This window comes from Eschrichtius robustus, chromosome 3 (assembly GCF_028021215.1).
Source record: "Eschrichtius robustus isolate mEscRob2 chromosome 3, mEscRob2.pri, whole genome shotgun sequence".
Lineage (NCBI taxonomy): Eukaryota > Metazoa > Chordata > Mammalia > Artiodactyla > Eschrichtiidae > Eschrichtius > Eschrichtius robustus.
In genome coordinates, this window is record NC_090826.1 from 81,549,015 (window position 1) to 81,568,713 (window position 19,699).

The window sequence follows — 19,699 nt, forward strand, 5'->3', positions numbered from 1 at the left end:
AGACAAGAATATAGATGGCAGCCAAAATGATATTTTTGCATTTCAGTGCCTCATTCTGTAGCATAGGCTACAAAATAGAGTGTGGAGTTATTTTGAAATATTTCTTTATGACTTCTTACCAGTTATAACCTCGCTTAATTGTCTCCACCTCGGTGATTCCCTATGGAAAATCCAGACTTAGGCAAGACCCCCAGAAATGTATCTGTATAATTATATTTTAAAGGAAATATAATTTTTTTATTTTCAGATTGCCTGGACTTTTGGGGCCTCTTCAGATTACATTAGGAGATGTTTACGCACAACTTAAAAATCTTGTCCGAACTTTCAGGTTAGTGTTAATATTAGGATTTTCCTTCTCAGTTATTTTGACTTTATGTAATTGCCTTGCAGAATCCATAGTAGACTAAGGCATGAAGAAAGTAAATGAGTTACCTTCATTGTCTTAAATCTAAATACTGTTTTATTTTCTCTTCCAGTAAACATTACTTATGTCTTTTGTTTTCTTTTGTTTTTGTTTAATTTTTATTGTAGTTGATTTACAGTGTTAGTTTCAGGTGTACAGCAAAGTGAATCAGTTATATGTATACATATATCCACTCATTTTTAGATTCTTTTCCCATCCCTGTGCTATACAGTAGGAAGGTCCTTATTAGTTATCTGTTTTATATGTAGTAGTGTGTATATGTCAATCCCAATCTCCCAATTTGTCCCTCCCCCTCCAGCTTATATCTTTTGTTAAATGCAAGCCCTTATTTGCTCAAACCTTGATATGTTTAGTTTTGGATAGTTTATTTATGGAATAGCCTAAAATTAAGAAGGAGAATATCTGAGACACAAAGGTGGTTAGTCAGTGACATCTTGGATTTTAGTGAATTAGTAAATATATATCAGATGACCAGCACTATGGACAATACAGAAGAAGATTAATGCCCACCCTCGAGGAAGAACTCCTGTGAGAAGACAAGGTGAGCACAGATAGCAGTGCAAAACAGTGGATAATTTGGCTTTGAGTAGTGTGGAACAGACTTAAAGTGATAAGACAAGGACAGGAAGAATAGAGAATATCAATTACGAAGTGGAGCAGTTGGGATTTTTCTGCAACTATCAAGGTAAAAATATTCAACAGGCTAAGACGAGGTTCTCTACTAAGAAGCATAGAGATAGGCCTCTAAAAACGTTATTAGTAGAGGTGTACCAAATACACATTTTGGCCCAATGCCAGTGACCCAAAGTTAAATTAATATTTGTCTGTGGCTAAAGCCAGACAGCAGCAACATAGGATGAACTTCTAGGGTAAAAGAATCATTTCATCCAAAAAATCAATAATTATTATAGTTTATTGCCAACAATAGTAGTAAGATTTTTAAAGTTTACAATTATAATACAGGAACAATTTCTTGGCACTGTCAGCAATTAGATTTCTCTTGCAGTCCCTGTATTGTACATAGGTAATACCAAATAGATATACACTTTCAACCAGCACATTTGAAAACATCACTAACCTTTTTGAGTGCCACAAAGTAATTCAGGAAAATGTTTTCCAATAAATTATTTTAATAGGAACTAGGATTCGAAGTTTAGGCATGTCTCAAAAATTCTTCATCTTCAGCTACTGAAAAAGGATTGGTTGTAACACTTTATGTTTGAATCTTCAGCCTTCATAGACCTAAGACTATGTTAAGACATTCTTGTAGAGTTGTTTACTGTGACGTTTTACTAAACAAAATGTGTTTGGGGTACCCTAATTTTCTCTAACAGGTTTGTCTTAACATCTTAAAAATTATTTTGATTAGAGATTATATTTGAATTATTGCCCATCTGTTATTTACATAGTTTAGGTATTTTTCCATCCCATGGTATTATGAGGTAACATTGTTTTTAATTCATCATCACAAGGTGTGAAGAATTCCCCAATAGGATGTTTTCTTGAAAAATTTATGACTTAAATGGAAGTAAATAACTGAAATTTAAATACAGCTCTTAAATGTTATTTAATGTTATGAATGATAGTACATGATACAGTTCTGCAAAGACTGAATTATGATAAATCTAATCTCTATTATTTTGTCTTACATTATTTGAATTTTTATAAACATTTTTTCCCAGATATAGTGTTCTTGAGGAAGTTATCTATTTAATGTATGACATATTTGTATTAACTGTCAATCTATTTTGCTAAATAACTGAAAATATTTACTAATTCTTTTATGCATAAAATTAAGTTTTCATAAGCCACATTAATTACTACAGCATTTTACTCTTATATTGACTGATAAAACAAGCACATAAGAACATTTTCACTCCATTTCATCTAGAATGTTTATATTTGAAAGTGAATGTTCAGGGAATAACAATAAATCTGAATGACATGATTGTGCTAATTACTGACATTGTTACACTCATTGGATGTCATGGTAACTATGCAATCACAAGATCATTGATCACACACAAGTTTAAGAATGCCAGAAATGATGCTCAGATTGGCCTAGGCCTTTGGAAGACTGACTAAATGCTTTGCTAAAAGGAGGGTTTGGGCCAAATACCAAGACCAAAGCTGAACTTCTTTGCATTTCTATTTAGTTAGGAAGAGAGAGACACTTGTTTTTTAGGTCTGGGTCGTATACCTGTCACAAAACCATGCATCCAAAAGAAAACAAAAGTGTTTTTCAACTGTCTACACTGATGATAAAGTTTGAATAGATATGCACAGTGTGGAAGCACTGAAGTTTAGGATCTGTTCAGGATTTATTAGGAAGTAAATATCATATTAAGAAAGGTTAGCTGAGGGAAGATGAAGACCAGGTGCTACTCTGTTTCATTGATTTTTAAAAGACTTGTTACTCAATTTCTTGCAGACAGTGTTTATTTAATCACCGTTCTGAGCAAACTGGTAAAGTCACTGAAGACACATTAGATGAAATATTAGAATAAAGCCTTTGATCTTGAACTACAAATATGAATTTTGTACTTCATTTTTTACCCCACTCGTTTAGAATAGATGAACAAGTGATTCAACTTACTCTGCCTATATTTTCTAAAGCTGTTTTTCTATCTAATTGTATGTTTTCTTTCTTTTTTTTTTTAACTATTCTGAGGTTCTCAGAACTTACTAGAAACCCATTGGAAAAAAATGGCTACAACTGCAAGATTGCCACATTATTACTTTCATGTGCCCTAGAAATTTAGGTATTTCAGGTTGGAAACCACTCACTGTCCAGGCTATTTGTTATTTTGGTCTTTTGAAGCAGCCCTGGTAATAATGTTTAGTCCATGTCAATACATGTATTCAATGTAGTACTTATTATCTACTGGACTGTGCTTGGCACTTTACACATTTAATTTCCAAAAAATAGTGGTATTATCCTCATTTTACAGATGAGAGATGAGAGATTAAGTAATCTCAAATCACACAACTAGTAGTTGGGTTTAGACCCCAAATCTAAGTTGAGAGGATAGATCTTACGTGGCCTCACCAGAAAGAAAGAAAGAGAGAGAGAGAGAGAGAGAGAGAGAGAGAGGGAGGGAGGGAGGGAGGGAGGAAGGAAGGAAGGAAGGAAGGAAGGAAGGAAGGAAGGAAGAAAATGGTAACTCTATGTGATAGAAATGTAAATTAGCTTGATTGTGGTGGTCATTTCACATCGTATACATATATCAAAACATCATCTTGTGTACCTTAAATATATAAAATTACTATGTGTCAATTATACCTCAGTAAAGCTGAAAAAAATTTTTTTTATAAATTTATTTTATTTATTTATTTTTGGCTGCATTGGGTCTTCTTTGCTGGGTGTGGGCTTTCTCTAGTTGTGGCAAGCGGGGGCTACACTTTATTGCGGTGCGTGGGCTTCTCATTGTGGTGGCTTCTCTTGTTGCATAGCATGGGCTGTAGGCGCGTGAGCTCAGTGGTTGTGGCTCATGGGCTCTAGAGCGCAGGCTCAGTAGTTGTGGCACACGGGCTTAGTAGCTCTGTGGCATGTGGGATCTTTCCGGACAGGGCTCGAACCCGTGTCCCCTGCATTGGCAGGTGGGTTCTTTTTTTTTTTTTTTTTTATAAATTTATTGTTTGTTTTTATTTTTGGCTGTGTTGGGTCTTCATTGCTGTGCGCGGGCTTTCTCTAGTGGCAGCGAGAGGGTGCTACTCTTCATTGTGGTGCGCGGGCTTCTAACTGCAGTGGTTTCTCTTGTTGTGGAGCACAGGCTCTAGGCGCACGGGCTTCAGTAGTTATGGCTTGCAGGCTCAGTAGTTGTGGCGCGCGGGCTCTAGAGTGCAGGCTTAGTAGTTGTGGCACACAGGCCTAGTTGCTCTGTTGCATGTGGGATCTTCCAAGAGCAGGGCTCGAACCTGTGTCCCCTGCATTGGCAGGTGGATTCTTAACCACTGCGCCACCAGGGAAGCCCTGGCAGGTGGATTCTTAACCATTGCGCCACCAGGGAAGCCCCTGAAAAAAAATTTTTTTTAAGGAATCTATTGGTTGTCTCGGTAATTATTAGTATTAAAGATTTTCTTTTAAAAAGAGTAATTTCACTTATCACCACTCTAGACCCCAAGTAAGAACTCTACTTGAGCGGATTCTGTTACCTGTGCCTTATGTGACACATAAGCTAGCCAAGACAAGAGGCACAGTGTTCTTTAGTTTAGTAAGAGGTAGCCAACAGACTGCAGAAATGAGGAGACTCAAATGTCATTTTCCTTTTATATTTATAAACTGTTACTTTATCACCTTTTTCTGTCATTCTTACTATGTAAGTATAAGTTTTTTCTAGTTACTTTCTGCATTATTTACACTAAATTAAAATAAAGCCTAGATGAAACAATATGATGTGTGGGATTTGCTTCATAATTATCCAGGTTAGGGTGATGTTGAATATGAGGTTGTATAGATGAAACATGATTGACCAGGAGTTGATAATTGTCAAAGTTGTGATAGCTATATGGGAGTTGATTTTATGTTCTATTTTTATATATGTTTGAAATTCAACAAGTTCTGCAGAAATAAGCCAAAAAATTCTTCTTTGTTTTGGTGTAGTGGATGCTATATATAAAAACGTTGTTGTTAAGTTATTTTTGAAAATATTTACTCTTTAGTACCTGCAAGTCAAAGTCTATAGCTTTAATAAAAATTGCTTAAATTGACTTTGCTGCTTTTTAGCAAAATGTCAGTTACAATACAGAAAGATCTCTGGTAAGATAACGCGTTTTGGGGTCTTCAGATTGTGGCAGGACAATTTTAACAGGTATGTGACCACAGGCTAGGTCTTCTAGGTGAAGTCTCTGGGAAAACGCCGTATTGATGACAGTGACTAGTGTTGGGAGATCTTTTCAGTCAATACTGGTGGTGGGAGAGTTGACATAAATAACCATATCTTTCTCTTTGAAATGATAATCAATAATAGGAACTTGTAGAACAGTGATTCTTAAGCCAGTTGTGCATCAGAATTACCTGGGGAGCTTTTAACAACTGCAGATGCCTGGCTCCACCCCTAGAGATTGAGTTTCATTTGGCTGGGCTTGGGCTCAGACATTAGTGTTTTTCAGAAGCCCCCCAGGTGATCCTAATATTCAGCCAGACTTGAGAGCCTGTTAGAAGTAAACATGAAGCAGCTTTTTCAGCTCTTTGAAGAATCTTTCCCCAGTGAATAGAGCTGTGCTTTCCACTGAATTGCATCATAGTCATTTATCTGGAATGTTACATTGATTTACCTGTCATAGTGGTTCCATCAGAAGCTGCTTGGTAATGATTCACTGTTGTCACTGTTGAAGCAAGATATTTTTCTAAATATGATTTGAATTAAAATTGTATTTTGACACACAAGTCCTTTTTAAGTTTCATCAGTGATGACTCAATGTATTTTTTCTAAATCTGTATTGAATTTCCAATTATATTTTAAAACTGTGCTTTTAAAATGTTTTCTATCAAATATTACTGTTTTAATTTTTGAATTATCACTCAGAAAATAGTTAAGTATGATAATTTAGCATCTGTGCTTGAAATTATTTTGGCTCAGCAAAAGGGGAAATATGATAGCAGGTAAAAATTTTGCTGTTCTGCCACTTAAAGTACTTTGAAGTGAAAGCAGAGATCTTGTGTTTTCCCCAATGCCTGAAATGGTAGCATAGAGCAGGCAGTCACTAGATTTTTTTCTGAACGAGTAAATAAATTCATGAAATCTTAAATTTGTCTTGGCTTTGGGAGATTTGAATATAGAAAAGGAAATTCTATTTAACTGTTTTTGACATTTTTTTTTTCTTACATGCTTACCCTTCTTTGGCCTTTTTTGGTTATGTGCTAGATTCTGTTTTAGTTGCTACAGATAAAACAGTGAACAAAATGAAAAAAATTCCTTCTCTCATTATTCTAATGGAGAGGATATATAAAATTTTAAAGACAATATGTGTGTTATTATGTGGTGATATACCTTTTTCCCTTTCCCAGTTCATTCTCCTCCTTTTCTCTCCAGAAGCAGGGAAAAAGGGATGGTACTAAGGAGGAAGATGTGATTTTTAAATAGGCTGGTTAGGGAAGACCTCATTGAGAAGGTGCCATCTGTATAAAGACCTAACAGTTGGTGAGGGAACAAGCCGTGTTGCTATCTGTGAAAATATATCAGACAGGGAACAACAGGTGCAAATGCCCTGAAGCAGAAGCAGGCCTGGTATGTTCACAGAATATTACGGATGCTGGTGAGGCTGGAGAAATGAGCAGAGGCAAAGGTACAAAGAGATATGGTCAGAGAAGTAAAGGGCAGGGAATGGCTATAGTATAGTTACATAGTCCTTGGAGCCATGGTCATTCTTTGACTTTTACTCTGAGTGAGATGGAGAGCAGTTTGTGGATTCTGAATAGGGGAAGGATGTGATCTGACATATATTTTTAGCAGTATCACTCTGTCTGCTGATTTGAGAATTGTAGTAGATGGTCAGAGGCAGGAAGACCGTTTAGATGCTGTTTAGGATGTTGTTTCAGTAATCTAGGCAAGAAATGATGTTGACCAAGGTGAAAGTAGTGGAGGTAATAAAAAGTGATAAGATTTTATTTTGAAAATAGAACCATCAGGATTTGATGACTGATTTGACATGGGATATGAAGAGAGTCGAGGTTACCCACCAAATTTTTGGCTTGAGCAGCTGGATTCTAGAAGGATTGGGTAGCCATTTACTGAGATGGAGATACCTGCAAGAGGACCCAGTTTGCGGGGGAAGATAAGGAAATCAATTTTGGCTGTACTAAAGTTGAGATGCCTACTAGACATTCAAGTGGAAATGAAGGTAGATCATTAGATATAGAAGTCTGTAATTCAAGAAAGAGGTACAGACTAGACATAATAAATTTAAGAGTTGTGAGCACATAGTTATCTAATATTTAAAACTATGAGATTGGATGACATCACCAAGGGAATGAGCACATATAGAGGAGAGGAGAGACACAAGGGCAGAGGCCCTGGGGTGATCCAAAATCTCAGAAGGAGTGCCAGTCAGAGGGGAGGAGAATCAGGCGAGGGGAAACCAAGTGAAGAAAGTGTTCCAAGGAGAAGGGAGTGATCAACTGCGTCAAATGCTCCTGGTAGATTAAGGTGGGAACTGAGAAATGTCCATTGGATTTGGCAACGTGGATGTTGTTTGTACGTTTAATCCTCACAAGAACCCTGTGAGGTAGGTAGTACTATTGTCCCCATTTTACTAAATTAAAAAAAAAAAAAGTTTCAGTGGGCTTCCCTGGTGGCACAGTGGTCAAGAACCCGCCTGCCAATGCAGAGGACACGGGTTTGAGCCCTGGTCCGGGAAGATCCCACATGCCGCGGAGTGACTAAGCCTGTGAGCCACAACTACTGAGCCCACATGCCACAACTACTGAAGCCCACTCACCTAGAGCCTGTGCTCCGCAGCAAGAGAAGCCACCGCAATGAGAAGCCCGCGCACCACAACAAAGAGTAGCCCCTGCTCACCTCAACTAGAGAAAGCCTGTGCGCAGCAACAAAGACCCAATGCAGCCAAAAATAACATAAATAAATAAATTAAAAAAAAAAAAAGTTTTACAGCCATTGAATGTGTCCAATGTAAAACACTACTAATGACAGATCTGAATATTGAACCCATATCTGTCAGACTCTTTAACCACTATACTGTACTTGCTTTTTATATCATATAGACTTTTAACTATGGAAACATTTGTAGACATTTTAACTATGGAAAAAATTCAGAATAATGTTAACAAAGATACACATATTCTCCACTCAGAATTAATAGATTTTAATATTTTATTAGATTTGATTAAGACATACATTTTTAAATAAAATAAATAAAATGTGATAAGTTCATTCATTCAGATAAAATTAATTGAATCTCTTCTGACTCTTATTCTGGGCACTTGTAATAAATATGTGAAGAACACAAAGATTCCTGCCCTCAGCCCAGGCAAAACAGATAATAAACAATAACTGTATGTTAGAAGGTGGTAAGTGGTACGAGGATAAAGAAAAATATATAGCAGGATAAGGAAAGTCAAGAGTTTGGGGCTGGGAGGTGGAGGGAGTTGCACTTACTAATAGCGTGGCCCAGGTAGACCCTACTGCAAAGGTGACATAAGAAAACTTATCTATCATTCAGGCAGATGGAATCACCAATGCAGAAGACCTAAAACATGAAGTCCTCTTTGTCCTCTTCCCCAGTCCATTCTCCTTTCCTCCCAGAAGCAACCAGTACTGTGAATTTCATGTATATCTTTCCAGTCTTTGTTTTTATACTTTTAGTACATATATTTGTGTCCATAAATGTGAATATTGTCTGTTCTTGATTTGTATAAATAATGTCATACCATACTTGCTTTCATTCAAATTATTATGAGCAAAATGTGTAAGTTTAGTTCATTTTTTTTTTTTTAATTTTATTTATTTATTTATTTATGGCTGTGCTGGGTCTTCGTTTCTGTGCGAGGGCTTTCTCTAGTTGTGGCAAGTGGGGGCCACTCTTCATCGCGGTGCGCGGGCCTTTCACTATTGGCCTCTCTTGTTGCGGAGCACAGGCTCCAGACGCGCAGGCTCAGCAATTGTGGCTCACGGGCCTAGTCGCTCTGCGGCATGTGGGATCTTCCCAGACCAGGGCTCGAACCCGTGTCCCCTGCATTGGCAGGCAGATTCTCAACCACTGCGCCACCAGGGAAGCCCTAGTTCATTCATTTTAACAGCTATTTAGTATTCTATAAAAATGCCACGATTTATCATTTTTTATATTATAAGCAGTGTCACATCAGACATCTTCATATACATTTCCTTACGCATAGTGAGAGAGTTTAAGGTTTATATTTAGAAGTTATTCATATGCATTTTCAGTATTATTAGATATTGCTAAATTGTTTGATTACGCACATCAACAGTGTGTTAAAAGTAATATTTCTTCATGTCCTTACCAACCCTTGGTATTGTTAATCTTTTCTTTTTGCCAATGTAATGGAGTGAATTATTTTTATATTAATTTCCCGGATTAATAGTGAGATTGAGCTCCTTTTCAAATGTTTACTGGCCATTCAATTTTCCGCCTCTGTAAATTGCCTGCTCATGTCCTTTGCTAATTTGTTTATTGGCTGGTTTTTTTTCCAAAGACTTTATTTAAAATCAGTTTTAGGTTCATAGCAAAATTGGGAGAAAGGTACAGAGATTTTCCTTATGCCCCCTTCCCCCACACACGTAGCCTTCCCCGTTAAAACCATCCCCCACCAGAGTCATACATTTGTTATAATTGATGCACCTATGCTAATGACATCATTATCACCCAGAGTCCATAGTTCACTCTTGGTGTTGTGCATTCTATGGGTTTGGACAAATGTATAATGACATCTATCCATTATTATAGTAACAGAGTATTTTCACTGACCTAAAAATCCTCTGCACTCCACCTATTCATCTATCCTCCCTTACCTCACAACTCCTGGCAACCACTGATCTAGCTAGCTAGCTATTTGGCTGCACCGGGTCTTAGTTGCCGCGTGCAGGATCTTCGTTGCCGCATGCAGGATCTTTAGTTGCAGCATGCAGGATCTTTTAGTTGAGGCATGAGGGCTCTTAGTTGTGGCATGCCAGTTCTAGTTCCTTGACCAGGGATCGAACCCGGGCCCCCTGCTCTGGGAGCTCAGAATCTTAACCACTGGACCACTAGGGAAGTCCCTGATCTTTTTACTATCTCCATAATTTTACCTTTTCCATAATGTCATATACTTGGAATCATACAGTTTGTAGCCTTTTCAGACTGGCTTCTTTCACTTAAATAATATGCATTTAAATTTCACTTAAATAATATGCATTTAAAATACCTCTTTGTCTTTTAATGGCTTGATAGCCCTTTTTTTTATGGTGTTATTTATTTATTTATTTGGCTGCATCAAGTCTTAGTTTCGGCACTTGGGATCTTCGTTGCGGCATGCGGGATCTTTCGTTGCAGCACATGGGCTTCTCTCTAGTTGTGGCGCGCAGGCTCCAGAGCGCGCGGGCTCAGTAGTTGCGGCGCGTGGGCTTAGTTGCCCTGCGACATGTGGGATCTTAGTTCCCCAACCAGGGATCAAACCCACGTCCCGTGCATCGGAAGGCGGATTCTTAACCACTAGACCACCAGGGAAGTCCCACTAGCTCATTTCTTTTTAGGGCTGAATAATATTCTAGTGTCTGGATGTACCACAGTTTATCCATTTACCTACTAAAGAGTATCTTGGTTGCTTCCCAGTTTTTGACAGTTATATTAGTAGAGCTGCTATAAACATTCATGTGCAGGTTTTTGTGTGGGCATAAGTTTTCGACTCCTTTGGGTAAATAAATACCAAGGAGTGTGATTGCTGGATTATATGATAGGAGTATGTTTAGTTTTGTGAGAAATACCAGACTGTCATCCAAAATTGCTGTGCCATTTTTTTTTTTTCCACCAGCAATGAATGAGTGTTCCTCTTACTTCACATCCTTGCCAGCATTTGGTTATGTTGATGGTCAGGATATTGGCCATTCTAATAGTGTGGTATATCTCATTGTTTTAATTTCCATCTCCCTGATGACATATGATGTGGAGCATCTTTTCATATGCCTATTTGCCATCTGTATATCTTCTCTAATGAGGTGTCTGTTGAAGTCTTGGACCCAATTTTTAATTGGGCAGTTTGTTTTCCTATTGTTAAGTTTTAAGATTTCTTTGATATTTTGGATAACAGTCCTTTATCAGATGTTGTTGGCTGTTTTTTTAATTGATTTATAAATGATATTTTTAAAATGCTTTCTGAGAAATAAGATGACTACAATGTATTTTATTGTCATCAACTGCTAAGTTTTAGAATTTACTTCTGATTTTTTAAAACTTAAGATTTCTTGAATAAAGACCTAGTATTACAATTTATTAAGTCAACTCTCATTTCTGTAAATTATGGATTATGACATCCCTTAATTGCCTGCTGCCAACCTAGCACAAGGTAGAAAGGTACAAAAGATGAATTAAAATTAAAATCAGAAATTGCTTACCTTGTCAGCTTTAATAAAACATTTGATTAGGGAAAAACATAGAGGATATGGTTACAGGGAGGTGTATGTGTTTGTGTATTTTAATAAACCATGCAATTCAGTTTCCCATATTGTTCCTATATCACCATCTTGTCTAATAGTAGTATTGTTATAAATATATAAAAGTGGGGCTAGAACACTTCCTTTTGAGATGGCCATTATTAGATACTGAATATCAAGCCACATTGTTATACTATTGACTCTTTTCTATCAAATATAACAAGAATTAAAAAATAGTGCTCTTTAACACACGATATCATAAATCTGATTATATCTAAAAATGGAAAGGTTATGTATTTAACAATCTTTGGGTAAATTTTATCTCACTGTCTTTCAGATTAACAAACAGAAATATTATACATAAACCTGCAGAGTGGACATTAATTGCTTTGGTGTTGCTGTCATTGTAAGTACTCTTTCATATTTTTAACTCTAAATACTAAATATGAAGAATTTTGATTAGGGGAAAACAAAGTTATTCACTGATTTTCTAAACTTTCTTGGAAAATATTGTACCTCTATTTTGTGCCTATTTTCCTTTCCTATATGATAAAATAACTTTCATGTAAAGTGATATGCTATATTTTGATAAGTTGTAATCATTCTCTTTATATTTTTTACTATCTTTTCTTTTAAGGGCATTTTTCTTCTCAAATATTATTTGTAATCATTTGAAAGAGAAGAACATCTCCATGTGGGATATGATATATGCAGGCTAGTCTCTTAATTTCATTTTTAACAGTACATTTTATTAATGTTGAATGGCCTCATTATGTTACATCTGTATTTTTACCAATATAGCTAATGCTATTTCATTTTTCATCAGCATTTTTATCAGTGATATCATCAGAAAAGTTTTGTTTTCCAAATTAACGTGCATCTTTAAAATCAAACAGATTTAAAGGAACTAAAGTAGATACTACACAAGCATATATAAAACATTTAATACTCATTCACCTTTTAAGAAATCACTAGTGGTGTCTAAGGCTGTCTTTCAATAGAGTTAAAACCATCTAGTAAGTGTAGTGTTTTTCAGCTTGAATTGCAAAAGTCTTCTTTTGAAGACCATTCATTACTGCATTACTGTTGCTACTTGGTACTTGTTAGGTCATTGAAGCCCATAGGACATTGAATACTTACTGGACACTCACAGGTCAAGAAGTGTTATGAGCCAACCTCATAGCATCTCCAGCCCTACTTTTCTTTCTTTGATGTTACTTCAGTCTGACATGTTATTCTGGCCTCACTGTCCCACGGAAGGCTGTGCTGGGAGGCATTAGAGTAGGCTTCAGTGAGCCAGCATCCGTGTCACCCAACGAGATACAGCTCACATGATTCGTTAAATCAGAACACAGAAAATAACTTTACTTGAATGCCCTGACATAAATTTTTTATCAACCGTAAGAACAAATCTTTTGTCATTTCTGCTATTCAGTGTTCCAGTTGAATTGGTAATTTGTGAAACAGATCTTATTAATTTTTTAGAAAGTTCTTTCCAGTTTATGAAATTTGTAAATATTTTGGTCACTGGCAAAAAAAATATCAGTATCTCTGCTCACCCACCATATCCTATGCCTGCTAATAAACCCTCATAGATAACTGTTCAACTGTACTTCTGTAGTTCATTATACTAAAGGGGAAGTAGCTTTTTTGGTTGACAAGTCAGAGGCCCAGGCTCAGCAGTAATCTCAGAATCTTGCTTTCTGAGCCAGTAACTGGAAGTATTATCTTAATGAGCAGCTGCTTACTGAGGACACGTTAGGTCCTACTTCTTTTTGTATCAAACTATTGCCTCATCTTCTCCAAAATGTATAGCAAGGAACAACAACAGAAAAAAGTATGGAAAATGAAATTTAAAAGTCTACCATCAAAATTTCCTAAGTTTATTCCATATAAAAGTATACCTCTGGTATTTGATTTTAATAGAGGCACCCATGTGGCCCAAAATACTTGAAAGCTTTGCTAGTCCTTTTATTTGACTTGCCTAACTTTGGATGTAGTGTAGGTATTTCAAGGGTCAGTAACCCATAAAAATAGTAACTTAATTGAATTCAAGAAACAAAACTGCACACCTCTTAGACGTATTGCATATTTCACATTGTGCAGTCAGTCTTAAGGTTGTAGCAGTAAACACTGTTTCCTTTTGTCATTCACCTTGAATCCTTCTCTTTCATTATTCCCTAAGCCCTACAGTTAGAGCTACCCATCTTTCTCCTAGTCTTTGGTCCTTTTGATCCCTTGACAACTAAAAACCTTTCCAGTTAGGGCCCTTTTGGCTTCTTTTAAAATCTTTGGTCACTATAGACACCAAGTTAGCTGGTACCTCTTGGGTTTTGCCTTTCAAATCTTGTTTTCTCATAATTTTCTGTAACTTTTGCTATAGGCCCTCTTTGAACATTCTTTATCTTCCCTAGCTGAATCTCCTTATTGTTTGGTCATCTGATCCTAAGACTTCTGTCTCCTGTCCCCATATTATTTTATTTCTTATTTCCTCATTTCTCAGAAAATCCCCTTTAGCTTTTCATATTTCTGCCCCCCAGGGAATCTGTGACTCAACCGATAGCCCCTTTCCTACTCAGCCTGTCCTTTTTTCATCTTTTTAGAATAAATATTACTATATGAGATGGGGATAAAATTAAAATATATATCCATTATGTTAAAACTAATCCCATTGGCTTCTGTAAAGTATAATTATACTTTAATTTGTATTTGCTCCCCTCTTTCCTCCCACTTACAGTTCACAGTTACTTTTTAGGGAAGATATTTTGTTACTGGGGAAAGAAAAAGTGGGCATGAGGGCCAGCATTAGATAAAGAACCTTAAACCCAGTGGAAAATATGGAGACTTTAGACCTCAAAGAGGTATGTGCATATGAAGAGAAAGGAGGTCAACACTCACATGTATTTGTAGAACAGTAACCCCTCATTCAGCCTGTTGATTTATTGCCACTAAGATTGAACGTAGGCATACATGGGATTACCTTTTTTTTTAATAATTATCCTATGATTCAGAAAATCTTTGTATCTACTCTCAAATTGCCAATGGAATTTTTTTAGTCATTGTAGACATTTCTGGAATTCATATTAAAAAGTGAACTTCTGGGGCTTCCCTGGTGGCGCAGTGGTTGAGAATCTGCCTGCCGATGCAGGGCACACGGGTTCGAGCCCTGGTCTGGGAAGATCCCACATGCCGCGGAGCAACGAGGCCCGTGAGCCACAATCACTGAGCCTGCGCGTCTGGAGCCTGTGCTCCACAACAAGAGAGGCCACGATAGTGAGAGGCCCGCGCACCGCGATGAAGAGTGGCCCCCGCTTGCCGCAACTAGAAAAAACCCTCACACAGAAACGAAGACCCAACACAGCCATAAATAAATAAATAAACAAATAAATAAAAAGTGAACTTCTTATAAATCTCTATAGCTAGGAAAAAGGTTCTGAATGGCAGTTGTAGACACTGCAGATGAATATAGTAAGATAATACGCTCAGTATTATTATAACAATGGTACTGTTCTTTGTATATGAATATTGCAAAGTTTTGTTATTATTAGCATTTGTTTAATGCATGAAAGGTGTTTTCAAAATTCCTCATGAGAACCACTTAGAAAAGGATACATATACACATATATAATTTTATTAGTAAAATAAATGGCTCAAGTCTAGCTCTTGTTAGAGGGAAAAATCAACATTTTGAGCAAAACATGATAGTCCAGATGAAAGAAATCTGGGTCTTGAATTTTCACATCTGTATTCTTAAAAGTAGATAAGGTGTCTCTGTAGCAAATCATCTTTTCCTAGTAACTTCCCTTGCACTTTCACAGATGTATTAACATTTTAAAAATTTGAACCACAGTGTGTAATTTATCAGTGTATACTGATGGGAATTTTATACCCATATAATCTCAGAAGGAACTTCATCAAATCAAATTGGTTCACTTGATCTTTCCACACTCAATGCATCTATATATAAAAATACAATATGACTCATTCACACTTCATTTAGATTTCTCACTAGTTCCATAGGACTTGGATGGCCAGTGTGACTGCAACATTTATTGATATTTATACTATGCATTCAGACCCTAAATAGTTACCAAGAGCACACTGAAGGACCTTCAAAGCTTAAGCAGTATACATTTATTTTTTTTTTTTGCTGCGTTGGGTCTTCGTTGCTACACGCGGGCTTTCTCTATTTGCAGCGAGCGGGGGCTGCTCTTCATTGCGGTGCGCAGGCTTCTCATTGCAGTGGCTTCTCTTGTTGTGGAGCACAGGCTCTAGGTGCACAGGCTTCAGTAGTTGTGGCTCACAGGCTTCAGTAGTTGTGGCACACCGGCTCTAGAGCGCAAGCTCAGTAGTTGTGGCGCACGGGCTTAGTTGCTCCGCGGCATGTGGGGTCTTCCTGGACCAGGGCTCGAACCCATGTCCCCTGCATTAGCAGGCGGATTCTTAACCACTGCACCACCAGGGAAGTCCCAGTATACATTTATTTAACAGTGAAGGAATTAATGTTCCTTTACTCCTCTCATTTTTATTTAATAAATGTTATAATTAACAAAGATAAGTTCTCAAGAACTCCTTACACATAGAAGGACATCTATAATAGTGATAATGCTGTTTTTGTTTGTTTTTGCTTTCAATAACTGATTAGAAATGCAATAAAGTAACCTGGTAGTTGGTGTTATTGCTTAAACTCCTGGCTATAGTAATATTTTTTTGTTGAACCTTATCATACTTTATGATTACATACTATATGTTGAAATAATACAAAATCAAATTTGATTTTCTCACATAAATATGCTCTAATAAAGATATTAGGCTCTTTCCACAGTCTTGATACATGATTTTTCATAAAAATGTATATGAATATATATAGTCTGCTGTAAATATTTTAGTACCTGTATGCTCTACTGTGTAAAGCTTTTAATGTATTTATATATTTTGATGTGTTTATACAGCAAATTAGAAAGCACAATAAATTACATTAAAGTGTGTTTTCTGATGCCTCCTCATAGTATATCATATATTTGTTTTTGTATTCTCATAATTTTCATCTACCCTTACCATACCCTTCTGTATAGGAAAACAGAAACTGAAGGATCACTTTTTATCATGGTCATGGTTTTCAGAGTAGTTTTTCTCTGAGAAGATTTTGACTGGTATTTTGAGATTTTATAGCTGTAGGACACCTGCCTCAGCTCGGTCCTTATCCTCCTTTCCCTCTTCCCTTTGCCCTTAGTCTTCCCAGTGTTCTTTGACCTCTGTCATTATACTTGAGCCTGTAACACGAGTGGGGACTATGCAGATGTTGACCTAAAGCTGAGAAATCTAGGGAAGGGTCCAGACCAAGGCTGGCAGGCAAATAGAAGCCATATAGAAGGCTATGGAGAAGCAAATTGACTGGCCTGAGTTCTATGTGCAGCACACATGCCAGAAATACAATAACTTCTTGTATTTAAAATGTAACTTTTTCACCCAAGTTTAATGTGGAACCTTTGTAAAAAGCCCGCTGCTTATGTATTGTGATGATCTATGGTTAATTTTAGCATAGGAGTCCAGAGTCTCTTTGTGGATAGCCAGGGAGAGGTGTGTATTGTGTTCCATGGGAATGGTTTGGTTATCTAATGAAGGAGTAAGTAGGTAAATACTTACTTACTTTGTGCTACTTAGAAAGAATGGAGGGTAGAAAGTGACTTGTGGTAGTCTAACATGGATACATGCTATTCCTAGTTTTATGCCCTTGATGTTCTCTAATGGAAAGCTTTCAAGATCATCTCCAAAAATGTCTGCTTTCATTTTATTTATCTGAACTGTCTGTTTTCAGTGAACTGTGGCCCACTTCCTAGACAGAGACCATGCAATAGTTTATTCCCCCTAAAAGCTTTGAGTATTCCCGTCGTTCCGGGAGTAGCATGTAAGTCCTGGGAAATGGTATTTAAATAAGCTCAACTTGACCATGATCACGAAACAAAAGCCTTCACTGGACATGGGCAGCCACTTTAGGTAACCATCATAAAGATAGACACTCAGGAGAGTCACTTCCCTAGGGCACTAGGCATGAATGGAAAGATGTGACCAAGGCTTTTTGCCTCAGCAGATTGTTTTTTATAGCGCTCCCATCACTAATTTCCTTAGAGAAATATGTGAGCACACCATGAAAATGAAGAGATGGTTCCTTAGAGATTTATTGGTTCTCAGAAGTATTCCAAAGCCTTTCTCTTAACATTCCCAATTTAGTTCTCAGTATTTGCGACCATAATAGAAGATCATTGAAATAATTTTTGTTTCCTTATAATTATGGAATTTTTTTATACTTAATTGAATTTTATTGAGATATAATTCCTATAACTTAAAATTCACCATTTTAAAATGTATAATTCACTGGTTTTTAGTATATTCACTATTTTGTACAACTATCACCACTGTCTGATTCCAGAACATTTTCATCACCCCAAAAAGAAACCTCATATCTATTAGCTTAGTCCCAGTTTCCCCTTCCTCCATCCCCTAGCAACCACTAATCTACTTTCTGTCTCTATGGATTTACCTATTCTGAACATTTCATATAAATGGAATCATATAATATGTTGCCTTTTGTATCTGGCTCCTCTCACTTAATGTATTCAAGGTTCATTCATGTTGTAGCATGTAACAGTACTTAACTCCTTTTTATGGTTGAGTAATATTCCATTGTATGGATATACCACATTTCATTTATCCATTCATCAGTTGATGGACATCTGGGTTGTTTCCACTCTTTGGCTCTCATGAACATTTGTTTACAAGTTTTTAAGTTTTCGGTTCTCTTAGGTATATACCTAGGAGTGGAATTAGTGGGTCATGTGCTAACTCTGTTTAACCTTTTGAGGAACTGCCAGACTGTTTTCCACAGTGGCTGCACTGTTTTAAATTTCCACTGGCACTCCATAGATTGAACTTCAAAGGTCATCTCTTCTTGCCTTAAACCCAGTAGTCCCACCAGGCTTATGTTTGCAGTTTTTCCAAACTTTTAATATGCTTGTTTGTATTAAATTTAGACCTTCGTGGACTTGTAACATCAATTTTTTATGTTCTAGGAATTTCTACTATGTATGCAAAATGAGTACCTATGAGCCCCCTCACAGAAAAAAAAAAAAGATCGTAGTGTTGAATATGAGACCATATAAATTAAATGCTGAACCATAACTAGTGGTATTTATTTTGGATTCCTCAATATCCATAAAATTCCTGTTTTGTTTTGTTTTTTGCTTGTGTAAATCTTGGATTTGTTTATCTTTTGATATTTACTATCACAATACCCTTGTCATTGTGAAGTTTAAGTAAAGTACTTATTTACTGAGGGTTAAATAATAATTAGATTATTTCTAAGCCCCCTATACTTATTGCTGAGAGTTTATCTAAGAAAAATAAAATATTTTTTAATTGAAGTAACTTTATCCTCAGCCAGCAGGCTGTGTGGGAACCCAGATATTTTCTAAAGGAAAAATAATACTTGTGTAAATTTTTAACCAAAGACTGCTTTCTTCAGTGATTTTTTTTTCCCTCAGAATTCCTCATATTTTTGGCAATTTTATAATGTTGTTTTTTTAATCCATAAGTAGCTAAGAGTCCCCAACCTTGGGCCAGAATAGATATTAAAGTCACCAAGGATCCTCAGCAAAAAGATGTGCTCCCAGCTTCCCCTTCCCAAGCAGCGCAGTAACAGCAGTGGTGACAGCTAGTATCAGGCAGCATATAGCCCTTACCAGTCACAGCCTCGACTTGAGGAGTCAGTCTCCCTATGTACTCTTGATATCTTTACATCCTGACTGAGCTCACTGAGAGCACAGGTCGGGGGAAGCCAGGAAGCATGAGGCGTAAGGGCATTGCTATCCCTAGCCTCAGGGTTCTGCACCGTAAGAGTGTGATAATCATTGTGTGTGGACACCACTGGTTGGTCCCATTTCTCTCTTAGAGCACTGAAAAAGTTGGAGCCACTATGCTGAGAGAATTGTTACATAGCAGTAGTTATGAAGAAAAGTTTTTCCAACACACATCTCCAAAGCTGCGCTATAGAGCTGTCACAAACAGGATCTAGATATAAAGTTTAAAGTCACTACAGCCCAGCCCTTTAAACAAACCTATGTGTAATATATCACTACTAAGTGAATTACAAAGAACTTGTTTCTTTTCAATT

At 36.8% G+C, this 19,699-nt stretch overlaps 1 protein-coding gene across 1 annotated transcript in view; it reads left to right on the forward strand.

Moving 5' to 3' along the window:
- Nucleotides 1-19,699, forward strand: part of RPAP2 (RNA polymerase II associated protein 2) — an 82,950-nt gene that overhangs the window by 36,715 nt on the left and 26,536 nt on the right. The window contains exons 10-11 of the mRNA XM_068540308.1: nucleotides 248-328; nucleotides 11,867-11,935. Coding sequence (XP_068396409.1) covers nucleotides 248-328; nucleotides 11,867-11,935 — 150 coding nt within the window. The remainder of the gene's footprint in view (nucleotides 1-247; nucleotides 329-11,866; nucleotides 11,936-19,699) is intronic.